This window comes from Lepidothrix coronata, unplaced genomic scaffold, assembly GCF_001604755.1.
Source record: "Lepidothrix coronata isolate B3197 unplaced genomic scaffold, Lepidothrix_coronata-1.0 Scaffold125, whole genome shotgun sequence".
Taxonomy (NCBI): Eukaryota; Metazoa; Chordata; class Aves; order Passeriformes; family Pipridae; genus Lepidothrix; species Lepidothrix coronata.
The window spans coordinates 1266507-1286774 of record NW_016690305.1 but is presented as its reverse complement, the minus strand read 5'-3'; the positions used below and the strand labels follow the sequence as shown (position 1 = coordinate 1286774).

General features: G+C 45.0%; 1 protein-coding gene across 5 annotated transcripts in view; it reads left to right on the top strand.

Moving 5' to 3' along the window:
• The window catches only part of DGKD (diacylglycerol kinase delta), a 58641-nt gene that overhangs the window by 11610 nt on the left and 26763 nt on the right, over positions 1–20268 (top strand). For 3 of the 5 annotated variants that reach the window (XR_001876637.1, XM_017826212.1, XM_017826211.1), the window contains exons 1-5: positions 562–603; positions 3615–3725; positions 4397–4477; positions 18728–18832; positions 19613–19745. Coding sequence is in view for 4 of the 5 variants with exons in the window: in XM_017826212.1 (XP_017681701.1) it covers positions 577–603; positions 3615–3725; positions 4397–4477; positions 18728–18832; positions 19613–19745 (457 nt within the window). In the remaining variant the exon portion in view is untranslated. Of the gene's footprint in view, positions 1–561; positions 604–3614; positions 3726–4396; positions 4478–8683; positions 8949–18727; positions 18833–19612; positions 19746–20268 lie in introns of those variants that run through there. The other 2 variants (XM_017826215.1, XM_017826214.1) reach the window with 2 other exon arrangements.

Below are 20268 nucleotides of genomic sequence, written 5' to 3'. Positions count from 1 at the left end.
ATTGGAGAAGACATTTCACTTTTATCTTGATGAAGTACATGCCCAATAATCTGATCAGAGTAGGTCCTCAATTAAAAAGCTGCACAGAGGCTGGTGAGCAGAAGTAACTGTTCATCTCCCCCCCGATCTTTCATTTGGTGTCGCTTTGCAGTCAGGTCCTTTCCCCCAGTTCATTTTCTCCTGCTGCATTCCTCTGCAAGTAGCAAGTCCTTTGGCTGTAAAATCAGAAGAGAGGAGGAGAAAGGCAGCAGTGTCTGCATCATTTTATAAACTCATCTTGATCTTATCTGCGGCCCTTTCCGCCCAAACCCACCGAGCCGTGCGCGGAGTGAGTGCCTATAAATAGCCGTGCTGCTCTCGTGCAGGGATGGGCAGCGCTGAACCAGAGCCGTGTTTGCTCTGAGCAGTGCAGCGCTGCTGCTCGGGCCTTTCATGTCTGAGCTGGGGAACTGAGGTTTTCTATACATAGAGCCTGGCAATGACATAAATGCTGCTTAGGGCGGAGCAACGTGACCCCCGGGATTGTTGCCTTTCGGTTAAAAAAAAAAAAAAAAAAAAAGAGGGTTTAAAAGAGGAATGGAGGAATGCAGGTCTTGTGCAGAGGTGAGTGAGCCCAGCCGAGGTGAGGGAGCCCTCGGGGCCGAGCGGGAGTGGTGGGAGCTGAGGGGAAGCAGAGACCCGGTGGCTGCTGGTGGGCTGGGCAGGAGTGTGAGCGGCCACAGGGCCGCTGCCTGAGCCTGGGGAGTGTGGGGTCTGGCTGACCCCATCTAACCAGAGCTGTAAATAACCATTGCAGCAGAGCTCTGAAATCTCTGCCTGCAAGTTGGTTTTTTTTTTTCATCAGTCTCCTGACTGACTTGATATCTTCAGACTTTGCATCCCAGGAGTCTTCCCCAGGATTTTTAGTTCCTCTCTGACTTTGGTTCAGGGCTTTGCAGAGTTCAGAATCTACTTTCTCTGTCTCATTTTTTAATTATATGGGTTTTTTTCCCAAGGAATCCAAAAGATCACTCCATGTTTCTGTTTTAATCTGGAAAATCTCCTTCTGCTTTCCCATTTTCTTCCCTGTAAAAAGTGAACTGCAGAAATGTGTGATTTCTTTAGCATGGTAATTTGGATGGTGTTGCTTTACATTTCTCTTTTATACTCAGGTGCTGGAGGTTAAAGCAACTCATCAGAGAGACATTTATATGTATATATTTTAGTGGGTCTCCACAGAATTGGGCGGTGCTGTTTGTTCCATTTGACATATGGAGGATGGAGACACGGAGAGTGAAAATTGCTTTATAACTCATAAAAAGACCGTTGCAGAGTAGGAGCATGAATGCACTTTCCCGATTCCAGGTGAATGCCTTCAGCTCTGGCCTTGCCTTTGGGACCATTTCAGCAAGGGATGCTGTTGGGTCAGTCTTTGCACTCCATTTTCTCTTACGCTGAGGCTTCAGATTAAGATCATGGCTGAATTTCAGATTCTTTACGTAACACCAGCTCTAAGGTGGTTTAACATCTTGTTTCTGGGTATCGCTATAGTGTGTTTAACTTCCGGACCCTAAAGCCACTCCCAGATGCCTTATGGCTTCTTAAAGAGTATTCCTACTGCTGTGTCCCTGCTGTGGCAGGTGGTGGAAAATGAGTGCCAAGATGCCTTTCAGTGACTGCTCCAGAGCTGGTGTGGTGCTGGCTGTTTGCTGGTACGAGCTTAGTCCAGGATGGTGCGTTTTCATTTTCTGTTTCCACTCTGCAGGCAGTGCCGTGGTACTCTGTGAGTCCCAGGGGAAGCAGGCACACTGAGCTGCTGTTTGCCTGAGCACTGGCAGGTATTTCTGCCAGTTTGCAGGGGCATTTGTGAAACAGAACACTGGGAGATGGGGAGGCTTGAGCTGTGCTCACCTTGGAATTGGCCAGGTCCCAGGATCCAAGATAGGTGAGGTTATTCTAGGAGATAGGGGAGCTCTCTCCCTTTTCTCTTTCTCAGCACAGTGGAGGAAGACTAGAGTGGCTTTTGTCTCCAACAGCTCTCTTTGGGATCTGTGGGTTTGTGGAGCCCGCTCCTTCCCTGCTGATTTGGGAGTAGAGGCTTCACCGTGGGGGTCCAGACCGTGTGATCTCCCAGGCCACTTTGAGGATGGCTCTGTCTGGCAAGAAGCGTGGATTGGTAGATGGATGTTTCTCCTTATTGTCAGCATTTTTTCCAAGTGCTTGTTGAGGAAACTTTGAGCTTGGCAAGGGCCAGTGTATGTGGAAAGTATTAAAATCCGCAGCTGTTTCAAAGAGGAAAGACCCACATTAGAAATACATATAGCATTTTAAAAGCAAGTTTAATGCCCTGGAAAGGATTTCTAAAATGAACTAAACCCCGTGGATCAGTAAGAGCATTTATTTTGTGCCCTGTAGTAGTTTATTTTGCGCCCTACTGTAGTAGCCCGACAGTGTCCATTTGGTGCTGTTTGTGAATTAATTGATACTCATCAGTGACCTGACTTACAAACCTGAGTTTCGCTGAGACCTCTGGTATGTTAAAGCTGTGTCATTTTCCTGGCACCAAGATACAGAATAACCTGTCTTGCAAGATTGTCAGACCATTTGTTTCCTGTGTTTTAACTGTGTGTTTATCACCTTCGGCAAGAAGTAGGTTCCTGGGACTGTTTCTTGGGGAGAGAAGTAGGTTTCTTGTAGTACTGAGGCCTGACATAGCACTGTTTGCTGCTCCTAGGCAGTACTTTCAATCAGGAATTTGGGGCTGGACACCGAGGCTTTTCTGCCTCTTGTCTTTCTGAGCTTTAGTTTTTGAGATTATTTTCGTGTGGCTGTTGGTATTCAAAACCTGTCCTCAGCAAAGGAATCAAATGTATTTGACAAAGCAGAGTGAAGCGCATGTGGATTCAATCCATATCCCCATGTATGCATAGTATGTGAGCGAGCATCTGGGCCTGTGTGTGCTGGTATGTCAGCCTAGTTCTAAAGCAGTTAAAGAAAAAAAAGGCAGCGTGCGTAGACAGCTTTGGCACTGCAGCCCTGGGAAATGGCAGCCAGCCAGAGAGTGCTGATGCAGGGCCAAGACTCTCTGAGGAACACCAAATGCTGAGCTTGGATGCAGCTCCTTCTCCGCTCTAGTTTCACTCTTCACCCCCTGGGCTTGCAGCTTGCCAGCCCTGTGCCAGGTAGATGCTGATAATTTCACAAGGCAGAACTGGAAACAGAGGCAGATATCCCGGTGTGTATGCCCTCCTAATCAGATGCCAATGAAATGAAAGGCACAATTACCTGCGACTGAAATCCGACCTCAGTGACTTTAACTGTTACACTCCTCAAGTCACTGTTAGACTTTGAAATTCAGTCTCATTCAGTCATAAGTTATTTATCTTTTTTGATATCGTGATAGCACTGGAGACAAGGGTAAAACCGCACCGCGGTGTGGGTTGTGTGTTTGTGAGGGCTTAGTCTTGTTAAGTTTCCTCAGCGCTGCCGCCTGACTGTGAAACGCTCCCAGCAGAGGGCACTGGGGTTATTGATCTCCAGCTCCGGTTATTCCCCTGCGAGTCTGCACTGGGAGAACAGGAAAGGTCCCTGTCAGTAAAACCTGTGCTTCACCCTCTGCTCTCCTGGTTTTGTAGACTGTCATAAAGGAGGGGATGCTGATGAAGCAGACCAGCTCCTTCCAGCGCTGGAAGAGACGATATTTTAAGCTGCGAGGACGAACACTCTACTATGCAAAAACTGCCAAGGTAAGGTCCTGCCAATACATGGGAGTCCAAGGAAGGCAGTCAGTGGTGGGGCTCAGAGGCAGGTGGGTGTCGGTGGGAAGGCAGCCCTCAGCAGAGAAAGGAGCACGTGCTCTTTAAGCCCTGTCTGCAGGCTTTGTAGCTACTAGAAGATCCCTGTGTTTTGCCTCACACTTGGAAATCCTCGGTTTTGAAGTAAAGCATTGAGGACCTGTGATAATGATTTTTCCATGTTTTCCCTCCTTGGTGCATTTTAGTAGGGAATGGGCTCTGAATCAATAGGAAGGAGAGAATATGAATGAAAAGAGAAAGTGCAAGCAAGACAAGCAAGGCTAAAATGTATCAAATCAGAGCTGCCATGCATCTGGTTAGTATGCTGATAGTCAACTAGATATAAAACTGTCTCCTTTCATGGGAACAAAGCCTACAGTTATTTGTTTTTTTAAATAATTCTTTAATAAAAATAAAGTAATTGAGTTCACTGACTAAAGACAAGCCAGAGTGAGCCCCAGTGTATGGAACTAGACTTCCAAGTCCATTATGTTGTTGGTGCTGGATGTTTACTTTGGATCACAGAAGGCTGTGATGGACCATGCCAGGCAGACTCCCTTTGAGTCTGCTGCTTATACACTGGATTCAGTAATTCATTGGGATTTTGAATTTTTTCTTTGCAGTCCATTATTTTTGATGAGGTGGATCTGACAGATGCCAGCGTGGCAGAATCCAGCACAAAGAATGTCAACAACAGCTTCACGGTAGGACTTTGTGCATTATTTTCCATTCTTCTTTCGTCTTTTCCTCACTCCCATGTCTTTTGCAGATTGTAAAAACATCTGAACAATCTTCACAGCGTCCTTCACTGAAAATAAAAAAAAAAATTATAAACTTGTTTTTCTTTACGACGTGATAACTCATCTGTGTGCTCATGGGAAGTACCTCAGGTTTCTGTGTATTGTGCTAAAACTCAGCATTCAGGGATTTGCTTACCTATCAGCTGGGAGGGCTTGATAGAACCCATTCACACAGTGGGACAGAAAAATTTGTTCTGCTGGGGGAGTTAAGGGTAATGTTGATGTTTATGCTGCAGATCTTGGAAAAGGAATTTAGTTTTCCCTTCAGGCATTAAAATATGTAAACTTCTTTCTCTGACTTTATTTGTGTGTGTCTGTATGTATGTTTATATATGTGTGCTGTATATAGTGGGAAAGCAAAAGGAGGAACAAAAAGAAATAGCACAGAAATAACTGTGGAATTGGTTCAGGATACTTGTTAGATGTGAAATGTGTGCCAGGTATTTGCAGTCTGGAGATGTGGTGGTATCCCTGCTTTTTTTTCTCCAGGCTCAGGAAGTAGGAGGAAAAATTATTATATTTCTGAGGTGCAGGTGTTCTTCAAGCTCCGTTTTGAGGGGAGTCCCTGGTGTGCAGAAAAAAGCCATTAACATCAGCCATGCAGGCTGAGTGTCAAGTCTTGGTGTGAGTTTTGGAATTGAGCAGCAGTAACCTCCATGCAGCCCCTGAAGGGCTCAGGAGGGAGGAGGATGTGGAGAAAGGAGGCAGTGGTGCTCTGAGGAAGGTGAAGGGGGAGCAGGCCAGGTGGAGGGAGGAAGCTGACCCTGCAGGATGGTGACCAAGGCTGAGCAGTGTGCCTTGTGCTGCAGCAGGAGGGGCCTGCTGCTTTAAACATCTGCCAGAGGCCATCTCTGTTGTGTAGCTGTAGCTTTTGGCTTTGCAGTGCCTGTGGAAAGCAGCCATGGCACCCACCCTGTGTCCAGATAAAACCCCAATACTTCCCAAAGCTTGAAAATACTTTCTACATCCATAACTGGACAGGTAGGAGGCCTGATAGTAAATATTGAGCACAGAGAGAAGGATTCTGTAGTGATTTCAGTAGGGGATATGTTTTCAAGAATATGAAGTTACTTACCGGTTAATAAAGCATTTTATCTTGGATCTTGCTTCAGTTTTCTCAGATATAAATAAAGACTGATGTTTCAGGTAAGTGTACTGTTACTGTTTTGCTTGTTGGTACAGTTGGGAGAGATCTAATCTCCCTCAGGAACACTGTGTTTAGGGATGGAAGGAAGTAGTGTGTTTGCTCTCTCAGATTGCCCCATCCAAGTCCAACAGTGAAGAGTTATTTCCAAGACTCTGGTATCAGGCTCTGCCAGTCCCTGCCTTCCCTAGTGTGTAAAAGTACAGGGTTACCGTGAAACTCAAGGAGCAGGTACAGTCTGCACTGGCTCCAGCTGAGCACTGTATCATGGGGCTCGGGTAAACTTCAGGAAAAACATGTTTCCTCTTAATTTCTGTTTACTCTTTGTATCATGGCTTACAGAGGGGCTTGACTGGTGTTTACTGTGAGCTCTGAAAATACTTAGAAGATCAGAAGGTGGCCTGGTGTTGCTGCTGTTTGCTCTGCCACATCGCTGCTGTCAGTGCTTTGGATGCCTTGCAGTTGTGCAGTTTTCTGTTGATTTTCTTTGAGAGGACTGTTTCCCCTCTGTATTTCCCTAGCTTGGTTCCTCTCTAAAATTCAGAATTCTTTGATGCATTTTTTTCCCCTCTTTCAAATCAGTGGGACACATGATTTGAGTTTTTCTCCTAAACTGAAAGCATGCAGCACTTGGTGTTGTATAGCAGAGTTTTAGATGGCCTGGTTTTCCTTTTGGTTTTCTGTTTTCTTCAATGGAAAGTGGTAGTTTTGGATTTATGAAAGAGTGGTTTCTTTATGAGGAAACTCAGCCTCTCTCCAGGCATCTCTACTGCTTAATGTATAGATTCTGCAGGTCAGGTTGCATGAGTGACACCCCTAAGGTACTGACAGAGGAAGTGGGAGACAAAAACACCAGATAAAGCACTTAGAGGAGAATGTGTATTTAAAACAAAGAGGTAATAAGGGCTGACCAGTCAGAAGAGAAATTGGTGTCCGGGCAGTGAGGAGCATGAGGAGGCAGCATCAGGAGAGAAGAATACCAAAGCAAGAGCCAGCAAAGGTTATGCTGCATACATAGAGGAATAAGGTTGAAAAATAGCTGCCAGTAAACCTTTTGCATAGGACATGCCTGACAGGTAATTTGTTTGCTGTCAGCAGGCAGGGGAGCGAGAGAAGTGAGTTTTAAGACATAGACCTGTTCCTCTAAAAAGAAGAGTGTGTAATAACGGATTCCACTGTTGTTTACTCAGTTGATCCTGCATAGATTTCCTCAGTAAGTGTATCCTGTTTGCAGTGGGGAGAGTTTTCAGGACTGCTACCTGGAGTTAATGGATGGATGACTACAGAATGGGCTGGGAGCGTGTGATTGGGGCATCTTTGACTTAAGATGTTGTACAACTGTGTCCCCTGAGGTGTAAGAAAAAGCTTTATGTTTAACTGTTGTTCCTTTATGTCAGTTAGTGTGGCTGCAGAGGTATTTAGCAGGAAGCCTCTGGGAACAAATTTTACAGCAGCTCCATGCCAGACCTCTCTTCTCTCATTAGACCAAAAGGTGTGGTATTTGCTGATTCTGTCATATTTCTGCCACTTCTGTCCTTCAGAGTCAGCTGTCTACAAGGTAAATTCTTTTGGGATGTGTTGGCTGTAAGTGAAGGGGGTTTCCACCTGTGATCCCTCAGGATGTGGTGCCTAGATCTCTCACCAGGGCATTTTCCTAGGGTTGCTGTCTTGCACAGGACCTTGGAGAAGATCTGCTGTGGTACAAACTCAATGAGAACTGTGTTGTCCTGGTAGTTCAAGACCCTTTATTTCAAAGAGAGCAATCAACTTTTAGCCTGGATTCTTGCCATCAATGTGTGCTACATTTGTACTCATTATGGAATAGAATCATCAGCATTGGATGGCTGAGGGCAAAGCCTGACCTTGATTTCTGAGCAGAGCTTTCTCAGCAATACCCTCAAAACCTCTCGTGATTTCTAAAAAGCCGATGATTTGGGATCACACTGGGTGTGTTGAGTCTTCCCAGTGAGACTTCAGCTCTTTCCATGAACGTTTTTTTTGGACAGTGCAGCTTTGCAGTAACATGATTTGGTAAGACACCCACTTGATGGACTAGCCTGCAGCTGTGCTAGGAGTGTTAAAGCAAAGTATGCAGTGAGGATGGGTTCCATACTTTAACCTGGAGTAGTGTTTTCTCTAGAACATGCCAGCAAGCCCGGCTTTTACTGATCTCTCTCTCAAAATGACTCTTTACCTGTGTCATGAACCTGATCCATATACCCCTTATTCCCTTTTCCCCTACAATGCTCATGAGGTTTGGGGGACACCAATCACTCTTGCCTGGTGCTCAGGTCAGCACTTTGCGTCCACAGCTGCCCCCACAAGAGTCGTTGAAAAGACTTTGGCCCAGTTTTGTAAATGTGTGTGTGGTGAACAAATTCTTCCTCCTCAGATCAGTTTGTGGGCTGAAGATCTGCTCTTTTCTAGAAGGTGCCAGCTGAGTTAAGCCTGCTACCTTCAATGCAGTTGGCACAGTTGATGGAGTGAGTCCTTATCACTTCATTGACCCTTTCCTGCCTCGTGGAATATGTATATTTGTATAAAGATAAAATATGTGTTCTTTAATACTAGTAAAAAACACCTGTCGTCATCAGGAGAGAGCCTGGAAAGGACATCACGTCTTTCCAGGTACAGGTTTTTTGTTCCAATATGATTCTCACATGGTGGTTTTATAGGTTTTCCAATTATTGCTGCCAAGTGGTGGTGTGGACTTTCACCCTCATTCACAAAATATGAGTCACAGCATTCGCTCTTGTCCCCTCTGATTGAAAGCTTTTGAGATTCCATAGGAGCCTGTGTGGAGAGAGAGTTGTGTGTGGTTTGGTTTCTTCTTTCTGGTGGTGGAAGCTGATGGTGTAGTGGAAGAGCCATGCTGGTGACCCCTCCTCCATAGTTAAAGGCTCTGCACTAGAAGAGGTGGAGCTTGAGCTCCTGAGCTCCTGTAAACCCTTTTCTGTTGGGAAGTACCTCTCAGCTCAGCCGCAGACAGGAAACAGCATATTATTGCAGTCAGCGCCTGCCTCTCCACTGCACTGCCGTCAGAAGAAAACTTATCCCAGCTCCTCCTTAAGCAGCCAGCTAATCAGCTTGTGGCCAGTGGAACACAGCTCAGAGAGACTGACCACAGATGAGACAAATGCTGGTCATCGCACGTCAGGCACTCTGGTTAGGCTTTTCCTGAGGGACTGGGCTGCTCTGGACGCTGGTTTAGAGGACGACTGAACGTGAAAGGTAAGAGCAGGATTCTGAGTTTTCTGGACTGAGCACTGGGAAACGTGGCTCTTGTGCCAGCATAACAGATCATCAGGAGCTCAGGTGCTTTGGAATATGTTTGCTACAAGCTCTTACTGTTCAGGTGTTCCCTCCTGAGGTGATTTATGCAGATGAGTTCTGCAGAACGGGGCTAAAGGGAAATGTGCCTGTGGTGCTGTTGGAAGTGCTGCACCCATCAGTTAAGAAATTCTGTTTATTAACTGATGATTCACCCTGACCAATGTCCCAGGAGAGAGGAAGTATTGAGATTAGAGTAATACCTCTATTCCAGAGCACTTGTGTGACTGGAGGCGACAGTGGTTGTGGTAGGTTGAGGAACAGGGAGTTGCTGGTGCTGGTGAAGGAGAGTGTGCTGTCATCTCTGAGAAGCAGTATGGATGTAGTTCTCCAGCTGTACGGAAGCCTGAGGTGTGCTACAATTTTATTTTATTATAACCTTGTTACTTAGTCCTGACTTTCCAGCAGCAAAGTTGCCAGTTTCTGTCTTGTGAAGTTGTACCTTACTATCTGATCTCTAGACTCTGTATTTTTGCTCTACTGTCCCAGGGATTATTGATGCTGTGGAGAAATAGCATGAGTCCTCATTTTGGGGGAATGAACCGTTCCTAAGAACAGGGGGCAGAGTGCTTGAACTTCAACAAAAGGTTGAAGTGCTGAGGGTACTTCCTGATGGGGAGAGTATGTTGTTGTCTGCAGATTCACTCACAATGAAGTGAAAGTGCCTTTGCCTCTTCATGATTTTCTGTCAAGCTGAATTATTTGTATTAGTGCTTTTAAGTGAAAATAAATCCTTTTTAGCAGAGAAGGCAGTGAAGTCTTCTCTGAAGAGTTTGGCTTTGAAAGAGTAATTAGAGTTGCTGAAGCTACAGAAAGTTTGCCGCTCACGTCTAGCACAGGAGCTGCGTGCCTGTAACGCACTGCTGGAACAAGGGGGACCCACATCAGAGGTTATTTGTGCTGATTTGAAATACAAGCTTCAGGAAAGAGCATGTGACTTATTTTTATGAGGAGAAAGAATATTAGAACTTTTGTTACAAGCTGTTTGCAGAAAGTCAGACATGGACTTTGAGCTTGGGCTGATAGAGACTGGGGAAATCTGCGTGGTTTGACACTTGCACAGATTCCCTGAACTGCCCCGAGTGGCTTCTGAAAACATGAGATCGAACATATGCTGCCGGGAGTCACTGAGGGAGAGGATCTTCCTCCCCTGCTTCCTCAGCATGGGCTGAGGGACCAAAGGGAAGGCACCAGCTCTCAGGACTGGGCACAAAGAGTGGCTAATCTGGGGACAGAGTGACACAGGGGAGTCATGAGGTGTCCACAATCCTCACACAGTCATGGATTGCCCTAGTAGAGTTTGGAAAATGGAAAGATTAGAAAAGAGGGACTTGTGAACAGGATGGTTCTTTCTTCCATGTTTGTAAACTCTCCTCTCTAAGCCAGGCAAAATTAGAGCATACATTGGAAATTCGGGTTTTGCTGGGGGTTGTTGTCTTTTCCACACCCATGTGTGTACACGTTCAGGAATTGTACACTCTCTGCTAGTGTTCCTACTCTGTTTGTATTGGCAGCTGTCAGAATTTCCTTTATAAGCAGCTGAAAATATGAGTAGACCCATATACTGCCGTGTCCAGAGTCACTCTGCTGGTTTTCCCCCTCCCTTCATTAAGTGCATTTCGATCCCCATTTCCTGTCAGAACTGCTGCAGTTTCAAAATACTTTGCTATTTTAGTAGTTTGTAATCCAGACTTCAGTGCAGTTTTTTCTCCTTGAGAAACGGCCCTTTGGTAAACAGACCATTCTGAGTCACTGCTGGTCAGTGAAAACAGTCATTTAAAATCCTTTCATGTCAAGGATTTTTGGGACTCTTAATCCAGCCTCCTGTGGGAGCTGGTCATTAGTCTGCTGTCACAAAAGAAGGAAAAACCTGCAGAAAAACCATCGAAGAGAGGATAAACATGGAAGAAGAGTTTAAAAGTCTGGAAGAAGTTGCTGTGGGTGGAGAGATCTGGCGATTGCTACTGTACATTACAGAATGACCTGAAAATATACAGGAGGTTTTGAGAAAGATGAAGTTACTGTGAGAGGAAGAGGTCAGACTGAGCTTTATGTGTTTTACTGTGGGGCAGGACAGACAGGGAGCTGGCAAGTGAAGGCAACTGTTTGTGAAGAGCTTTTGTTTCCTTAGAGGGAAGTTTTCTGCTTTGAAATTAGTGTCTGCCCTTGTGCCTGAACACTGGGAGCTTTTGTTTGATAATCTCTTTGTAACTTCGTCTTCTCCCCTTCCAGGTGAGACACAAAAGCAGAACAACCTGTCGTGAGCAGGAGGTCCTTTGAGAACATGTTTAGCTTTACATGGGAGCTTCTCTAGAAGGAAGACTCCTTTTTATGGAGGGAGAGGCTTGCTAACATTACTGACAGAAATGCAGCCTCCCTACTTGTAGTTCTTGTGATAGTGTGTGAAACAGGACTTGGCTTTGCCTGGTGACCTGGTGTGGAAAGCTCCTGGATTCATCAAGCTGTTGAAAGGGGCTCATTTCCTTTTGTGCTAGCTACCAGCCTCCTTTCAGCACAGCTGAGCTTAGGGGGCTGTGAGGAGCTGTTCCTAACAATGAACTGTCAGTCACAGGTCATCTTCCTCCTGTGGACAAAATCTTTTATTGCCCAGTGCTGTGATTTATTAGCTGCAAGCCTTGCCGTGTGTGAGCCCACTGAGACAGCAGCTCCACCACTGGGCAGCACTGACCTGCCCTCTGTTCTTCATGGGTTTGCTTCTGAGTGAGTAGGGAGGTTTCTCTGAAATATCCTTTACCTTCCCAGATGGGCTGCCCTTTCTGGACAGGATGCTTCTGTTTAGGAACTCTTCCTGGAAGGGCTGTGTCCTCTGGAAAACAGGTGAAGGGATGCATCTGCTGCATGAGATGGAGGTGCGTGGATATGGAGCTGCTCTGGCACTTGGCACGGCAACCGTTTCAGATCCCATTGGATGCTGCTCCATCCATGGACATCTCTAGTGATTCATAGGCCTGAATTACCAGGATAGTTTGCATTTCTTACCTGCTGACAGTGGCAAGGACCTTGCACGCTCTGGTTTGGACATCTGGTAAGCGGTTGCGAAAGTCCTGAAATCCTCTCCTTGTCTGTGTTCCTCTTACCAATTGCCAAGAGCAGGAATGTGCCTTGTTTAGGAACAGTTTCCAGAAGCATGTAGGAATGTGACCCTGGTATGAGAGATGATAATTTTCCCAGGGAATGCTCTGTCTGGTCTGATTTCCCACTGCAGCATGGGGGAAGATAGGGACTGGGAGAAGTCCCAGATGGAGGGTCAGCACGAGTTGAGCTTGACCTGTGGGCACAGCATAATGACGTGAGTGCCAGTGCTCAGAGATGCACTGGTGCCCTGGCAGAGGAGTTACAGACTGCCAGATGCTTTAGCCTAATGATGTAAAAGTGGTCCTAGAGAGACCACAACACTCGCTGTACCTGTTTTCCTATGGAAATGAGCTGTCCTGGATTTTACAGATTGAAAGCGAAGGTAAAACAGCCATGTGGAAAGTGGGGGTAGAATACCCAGTATATTGTGAACAAAGGTTTGGGCACTTTGGGCTTTGAGGAAAATCTTGTTATTGCTATTTAAAAAAAAAAAAAAAGGAAAGGAATTTGACACAACTGTAAGAACATTAATAACTCGTTTATTTGGTGGAGAGTTTCCATAGGTAGAAGATGGTCATTCAGCAGGAAATTAAGATCTCACACTATAAAAATAAATACAAAACTGGTGTGTTTCTCCAGAGTTACGTGAAAAGCTGCTTTTTTTGTTCCTGTAGCATCCAGGTTTTGGGGGAAGAGAATCAGTGCAATTCTAGAGAGCTCTATGACTTCTGCAGTGAGTTAATGGGACTGAATTTGTTGGCAAAACTGGGTGAAAGCTGAATTGCAAAGCAGAAGAGGGATATTGTCTGTGGAGGAAGGCAAGGCTCAGTCCCCCATGAGTCTAAGCATTGATACTCATATTATTTCTCCCTTTCAATCTGTGGAAACCTACTGAAGTCATACTGATGTGCTGTCTAAGGCTCTGCTGTGCGAATTCAGCAATTGTGTTTGAAACATAGAGTGACTTTGCTGGTTTGTGAATCTTGCTGGTTGAACACAGGTGAGGTGTTTTACTGTACTCCAGTGTTCATTTCACTGCTGCTGCCTCTGGAATAGGAGCTGACGTGGAGAAGTGGCTGGATCCTCATTACAATCTCACCCAGTTTTTCTTCCTGAGTTTCTGGGCTCTTAGGACACCAAGAGCAAACTCCACTGTACGAAGCAAACATAGCAGTTGGCTATGTTTCCCCACCTTTGCCATACATGATAAGCTGAAGGTTTTGCAGCTTTTAAATTTTTATTTGCTAGGTCTTTTGAACTCCAGAAATTCCTGTTGTCTCTGTACTCCGGTCATCAACTGGAATAATGTGGGATCGGATGTCTTTGGGGCATTTATGGCTAGCACCTTTGAACATAAGACTATATTTGAACAGGATATGAGTAAAAGGAAGCAGTCAGAATGAGCAGGTGTTCTCATACACCCGCTTTTGGGCACTCTGAGAAATGTATCATATCAGGAAAACTGTATTTAGCAAAGTTGTGTGTCCCCCCATCCCATCTCCCCCGCAGCATTTCTTCTGCCAGCTCCATGATTGGGCCAGTGTGATCTTAACTTGCTTTGCCATCTTTTGTGGTCACCGAGCTCAGCAGATCTACTCTGATAACTCACAGTCCCAGGGCCAGACTGCTTGGCCAGACTGTCACTTTATTGCTGAGAAGTTTGTGGGCAGCCAGAAAATGCTGCAAGAGGAAGTGAGCAGGGGTGATAAAGTTGTCTTGTGTGGCAGCAAGACCAGAAAATGAAGTTTATGCTCCAACTGTTGTGTGGGGGAAGGTTGCTCAGTACAGCAAAACAGCAAAGGGTGAAGTAAAATTTGGTCTAATATAGGAGTTTTTTGGACTGCCTTTCTAATCCGATTATTCACAGCTGTTCATCGGGGAAGGACATCCAGGGACATCAGTCCATTTTTAGAACGTGAAATGGGGAATTTTCTTTGGTTGGCTCTGTTCTTTGCCAGCTGGCAGGATTTGAAATGTCAGTAAAGTGGTGTTAGTTTTGGACAGAGGAGTGTGAGTCAGCATGAGAGGTGATGGGGGTTAACAGCTGGTAAGAGGGCATGTGCCATGTCAGGGAGAGACAGACAAGATAAAGCTGAATTTGAAGTGTCAGGGGAGCATTGGTATTTGCACAAGAGAGCCAATGAAGGCATGGCTGTTTTCAGATTCAGGGTTTTTTAGATTTAGAGTGAGCAAGCCTGAAAATGGAGAGTTTCTCTAATAGACTTGAGCTGATTCATCTGCAAAGGGGGCACATAACTGCCTGCGAAGGGGTGACCTGCTGGGGAGCTGATTGTCACCCTCATTTCTGCAAAAGATATTTCCAGGGTTTCATATTCAGTTTGTAATTAACCTGTGCCCTAATTTGAAATGTCTTTAAGCCTTCCTGCCATTCCCATCCGTCCTTATGGCTTTCCAGGACTTATTAGAAGGATTCAAAGATTTATTTTTTTTTCCCCATGACTGTGGAGCTGTTTTTCTGGTCAGGATTAGGCCTCAATCATGTCACCATGTGGTGAGCTCTGGGTATCCAGTTCCTCCTAAGGAGTGAAATCTAAAGAACCACACCCAAAAGTTCAGTAGCATTTAGGATCAAAAAAGTATGTTAGTTTTTAATATTCCCTTTTTAGGAAGAACACACACTTTTAATTTGCGTAATTGCTCATATCGAGATAAAATTCTGAGCTGTTTCAGGACAGGAACACTCAGAGTTCTGCCAATCCCCAAACAGGTCAAAAATGTATGAGATCATAAATAAATCTGAAGACTTTTTATTGTGGGGTTTTTTTTACTCTTAGCAAGGCAGCCTTCATCCTAACTCAAAAGCAATCAGATCGTTGTTTTCGTGCTCTCCGTTTATATGAGAACAAGAGGTCACCAGATGACATTACTGCTTTGTAAATTTAGAACAAATAAAAGGAAATGCTACTTCACCTAGTGCGTCGTCATCCTGTGGAATATACTGTTCCAGGATGTTAGTCAAGAGCTGTAGCCGGAACACAGAAAAATAGCTGGACCGTGCTGGTTTGTAGCCACGTTTGCCAACAGGGATAACCAAGCCTTATGTTCCGGAGCGCCGGCTCATCGCAGCTGCAGCTGGGAGCCAACTCCCTGGCTGGGAAAGGACAGCTTTCCAGGGGGAAGGTTGCTTTTAAGATGACAAGAATCACTTTATGTTTTTGGGTGTGAGGTGTTAGATGGCTCCTGGCTATTGTCTGGACAGCGCAGTGTCCGCAGTGTCCGTAACAGCCTCTGTCCCTCTGTCAGTGGCCTTCAGCAGGTGGGTGTCTGGAGCTGGAATTACTGCCTCAAGTAGAGGGAGGTGAAAGTGGTAGGAGGAGTGTTTTCCTTTCCCTGGGAGTGAGAGCCTCTTTCTGTTGCTCAGGACAGTGCAGTGGCTCTCCTGCTCTACGTCAGCCTGTGCAGGTGAGAGCCTGGCAGCTACTGCAGTGCAGGAAAGGCAGGAGTGTCCTGTGCTCCCAGGGTACCTGGGTTGGCTGGGCTGTGTGTGAGGTGTGTGAAGGGCTGTTGAACTACTCTGTGAAGGAAGTGTCCCTGTTAACATGTTTCTGGATTCCTAATTATCCCCATTAAAATGTTTGACTGTAACACTGCTGCATGTTAATCAGGAAAACAGATCTGTATGGTTTCTTCATTTCCCCAAAGAATTGGTGCACTAGTTACCTTAAAATCTTATCAGTCCTTCACAGTGAAGCCTGGATTGTCCCGATTTGTCCTTCTTGGGAGTGAGGTTTGAGATTTTATTCTTTTATTTGCCATCTCTGGTGATACCAATAAATTGCAATGCAAATGTTGCTTTAGAACTGACTAATGGGGAACACTCTTCCTAAATGTATCCTGCAGTTACATTTTATTTGCAGTTTTGTTACACAATAGACCCTTTATTTTAGTTCTGTGACTCTTCATCTGGATGATTCATGTATGAAAATCTTTTAATCTCATTACTTATCCTCTTGTCTTGTGAACTTTGTTCTTTGAACAGAGGATTGTCTAACACTGAATGTGGGTTTTTTTAAGATGATGCAGTAGGTGACTTAAGAAGGGTTTAGTTGTTTTCTATACTGGATGGTCTCTCCAGTGATCCAGTAACTCAGTAGCCTCAGAAATTAATTCTTCTCAACAGTGTCTGCATTTCTGTATTTTATGCCAATATTTTAAATTTCATGTCTTCCAATGTGATTAAAAACTATGCTATAGTTTGCATTTTCCTTTCTCCCCTGCCCCCTTCCCCCCCAAAGGCAGAAAAATAGGAAAGGGGACAGCACTGACTAGGAGTTGTGAAGTTGTTTTTCCCCAGTGCTCAAGAGCCAGTGGCTTGATGAAAGAGCTGGTGGTTCCTTACCACACCTGGCTGCTTTGAAAGCAGTGAGAGGTCCTTGGATGCTTCATCCTGGGGTGTTTGGACTTTACATATGGTACTGTTGTGCACATGCAGTTATAGATGTTCCTGGCTTTGGTGCCAGAAAAAAGGCAGGCCCAGTGCTCTCTGAACAAATTAGTTGAACTTGGTTTTACTTCCAGAGAAAAAGCTGCTTCCTCTTAGCAGGACTCAGAGATGCCCCGTGTTCTTTTCTAACTTCATGCTGATTTTTGCATCAGTGTTTCATGCTCTGTAAAAACTTTCTCTAAGGTAACCATTCCTCCATAGCAGAGTTTTTGATGGAAATGCATTTAACTACTCACTTCTCCACCTACCCAAGTAAGAAGAAACATTCCTGTGATTGCCTTCTTTGGGAATAAATTTTATCAGAGCTGGAATTGTTTAAATGAAAGTGAGGGAAGAGAGAAGGAATTTTTCAAAGTTTTATTTTTGGAATAGCGTAAATATTTATTTCTGTTTGCTTACAGCTGATACAGATCAGGTCATTTTGTCCAAGATAGAATGGTCCAAATGCCAGAACTGTGTTTCTAATATGAATGGCCAGTTCCTGCTTTGAAAAGGGATTTAGCCCCTTTCACTGCCCATTTAATGTGTCTGTAGCACCCTTTTCTAGGCATTGGTCATACCTCTGAGTCAGGTTGATGTTATTGCAGGTGAATGCTGCAGTCTATCATTGAAAAGAAATAGAGATGGAAAATTGAAGAGCTTAAAATAAAGCAGAAATTTCCAGGTATATCTCTTTTGTTGACATTACATCCACATTTCTTGGCAGGTGCTCTGAGGCACTTCAGCATCAACTGAAAGTTTGATGTTCAGCTTCAGAGGCTTTTATTTTTAATTTGTTTTATGAATGATAATGAGAGAAGTGAGAAACAGAATGGAAATAAATAGGGGTCACACACTGGGGTGATATGTGTGGGTGTTTGTGTTCTTTAACAGAACTTTGGCTGCATGGTTGGGCCTCATCAAATTGGCCCAAACCAAGTTTATTTTAATCCATTCTTTGAGATGCTAGGGTACAATTTGCTGGAAAAGCAGATTATGTAGGCAAATTTTTTCATGTACAAAATGTAGAGGAGTGCAGGAAAGGAAAACAGGAAATTTTTAGAGTTGACATAAAAGGGAGCCTTTTGATTTTTGCTGGTGGTGCTCAACCTTACGCAGCTTTTCCTGCATCCAGGTCTTGCAAACACTTCAGTCGTGGTCTAACTTAAGAAGTCAGTTTGATGGAAAGCAGTTGGAGGTGCCAGTGAGATACCTACAATGTGGGGAAGAAAGGCTTTTGTCTTAGGAAGAATAAGTGTTGATTTCTGGTCAGGGCTGGAGCCCAGGGGACTGGGCAGCCCCGAGGACAGCAGCCATGGTCCTCTGAAGAGCTTCATTTCTCTCTGCTGCCGCCCTGTGACTGAAGGAGAGGGACTGGTGGCAGGGGACACAGGGACCTGCTGCCTTCCTGTGCAGAGGGGAGCGTTGCCCCCTGCATGCCCCCTGCATGCCCTCTGCTCTGTGTTAAAACACTGTTTGTTTAACACAGGGCAGCTAATGCTGGGAATTAACCCAGGACAGAAACACATTGAGGACAGGATTTTTAGAGGGAGGCAAGCTCACCACAGCCTCCAGCTGCTAGGGGAATATTTGTTGGAATATCTTTCAGGTAATAAACATAGAAGGAAACATGAGGGTTCAAAATACAGTGATTTCTCTTCTAGATTACTTATTTTGTTTTATTCCCCCCTCCTCCCTCCCTTCTCGTCATGACGAAACAGATTTTTAGTATGATATTATAAAGTATGTTATCTGATTGATTAATTGCTAGAAACTGATATATTATACTATTAACAAAATGTTTCAATGTTGTTGCCAATTTAAAACCACTTATGCAAGGTCTGCAATCCTGCTGCTCTGTGCTTGATTTGTGCTAGGTGGTTATTTGGGTGTGAGAGATCTCTTTACTCAGTTCAGTATTGGGAATGACAGCTCGAATCTCTGTGGTTCTGTACGTTTAGGAAGGAATTAGGGTATGTTATGGTGGAAGAGAAACATGGCTGAAAGGTGCAAATAAGTTCTGTTGTGCAGCTCCCTGCCTCTGAAAATAGCTTCAGTAGCTGAACTAGTGACAAGGTGTCTCTTGCTGTCTCTCACTGATGTGCCCAGAATACACACTCCTCATTTTCTCTCTCTTCAGATTATCACTCCATGTCGGAAGCTTATCCTTTGTGCTGATAACAGAAAAGAGATGGAAGATTGGATTGCAGCACTGAAGACTGTACAAAACCGTGAGCATTTTGAGGTAATAGGAAAATGTGTTCCATTGTACTCTGTGTCTCATCTGCTAATGCACAGCTTGTTTGAGATTGCAGTCAGCTTCCACTGAAGTCAATATAAGTCATTTCGTTGACTACAGTGGGTGGTAATAGTGTTAGGCCTTCTGTAAAACTGATCCCAAATACACTGAAGTGATTCTCAGAAGAGTATTTGTGGCTTTGTATGTGCTCCCTTGGTAACCTTGATAGCACTTTCCAGAGTAGGGGTAGGTTATGAAACACAGTTCCCCTCCCATTATCTTTTCACTCTTCAGTTATCCTCCCTGTCCTAATTCCCAGCTCGCCTGTTTGGTGTTGTGCCTGCTTCAGTGCATCTGCCTGCTTCCTGGGGCTGGAGTTAGGCCAGCACTGCCACCAAGAGAAGCTGTCTTCTGTTTTACCCACTCTGATCTTGCCTCCCTTATGCTGGCACAAGCATCCCTCTGCTACGCAATAAGCCACGTTGGGGAACCGATCTTGCTGAAAACTTAATCCAGCAAAAAATGGGGATAAATTCTCCAGAAGATAAATTCTCCAGTTCATTTGTAGTGAGACAAGGATGGGAGGTGGGACAGGAGCAGGAAATCTCTTTGGATTTGAAGACCTTCTGGAGTTACTCTTAGTGCGTATAAACCGCACGTGGCCTACTCTTCCCTGGTAGAAAAGTATTCTGTTTCTTCCTTTTGTGACTGCTTTGTGCAAGTCTTTGAGGAAAAAAGTCTTGTTGGTTCTCTTTAGACTCTGCTGTAACCCATTTGTGCTGTTAGTCTACCCAGTACAGCATGGACCATTTCTCAGGGATGCACAACTGGTACGCCTGCTCGCACGCCCGGCCCACCTACTGCAACGTGTGCCGGGAGGCGCTGTCCGGGGTCACCTCGCACGGGCTGTCCTGTGAGGGTAGGTCTGCTCCCTCTTTTTATTGTTACTGTTCCCCAGAGACCCAAATACTGCCTTCCCTTATTGAAGTCCTGCTCCTGCAGTGAGCTGATACGCACTTCGGAGGTAGCAGGCAGAGTATGCGTAAGAATACTCCTGTTCATTAAAAAAATTCTGTTTGTAAGAACGTCCTTGTTAAGTGTGTGAGTGCCAGGAGGTTGTTCTTTCTCAGCTCGGGCTTAGCAGATGTATATGGCTGTGCACAGCTCATGCTTCCAGTGTGAATGAGGTGGCACCCACACTGTGCAAAAGGATGGAGGAGTGTATGACTATATAAATCATGTCCGATTTAACAGGGCAGTAACTAAGCTTTGTACAAGCAACTGGCAAAAGTGACAAGGCAAGAATTTATAGCTGGATCCTCGTTCTCAGAACACTTAGAGCTGATTGTTTTGGCAGTGCTAACAAGGGTAAAGCGTGCCCATCCTTTCTTCAGGAGCTATTTACACACCTTCACATTAGACTTCTGAGGAAGGATTAATAT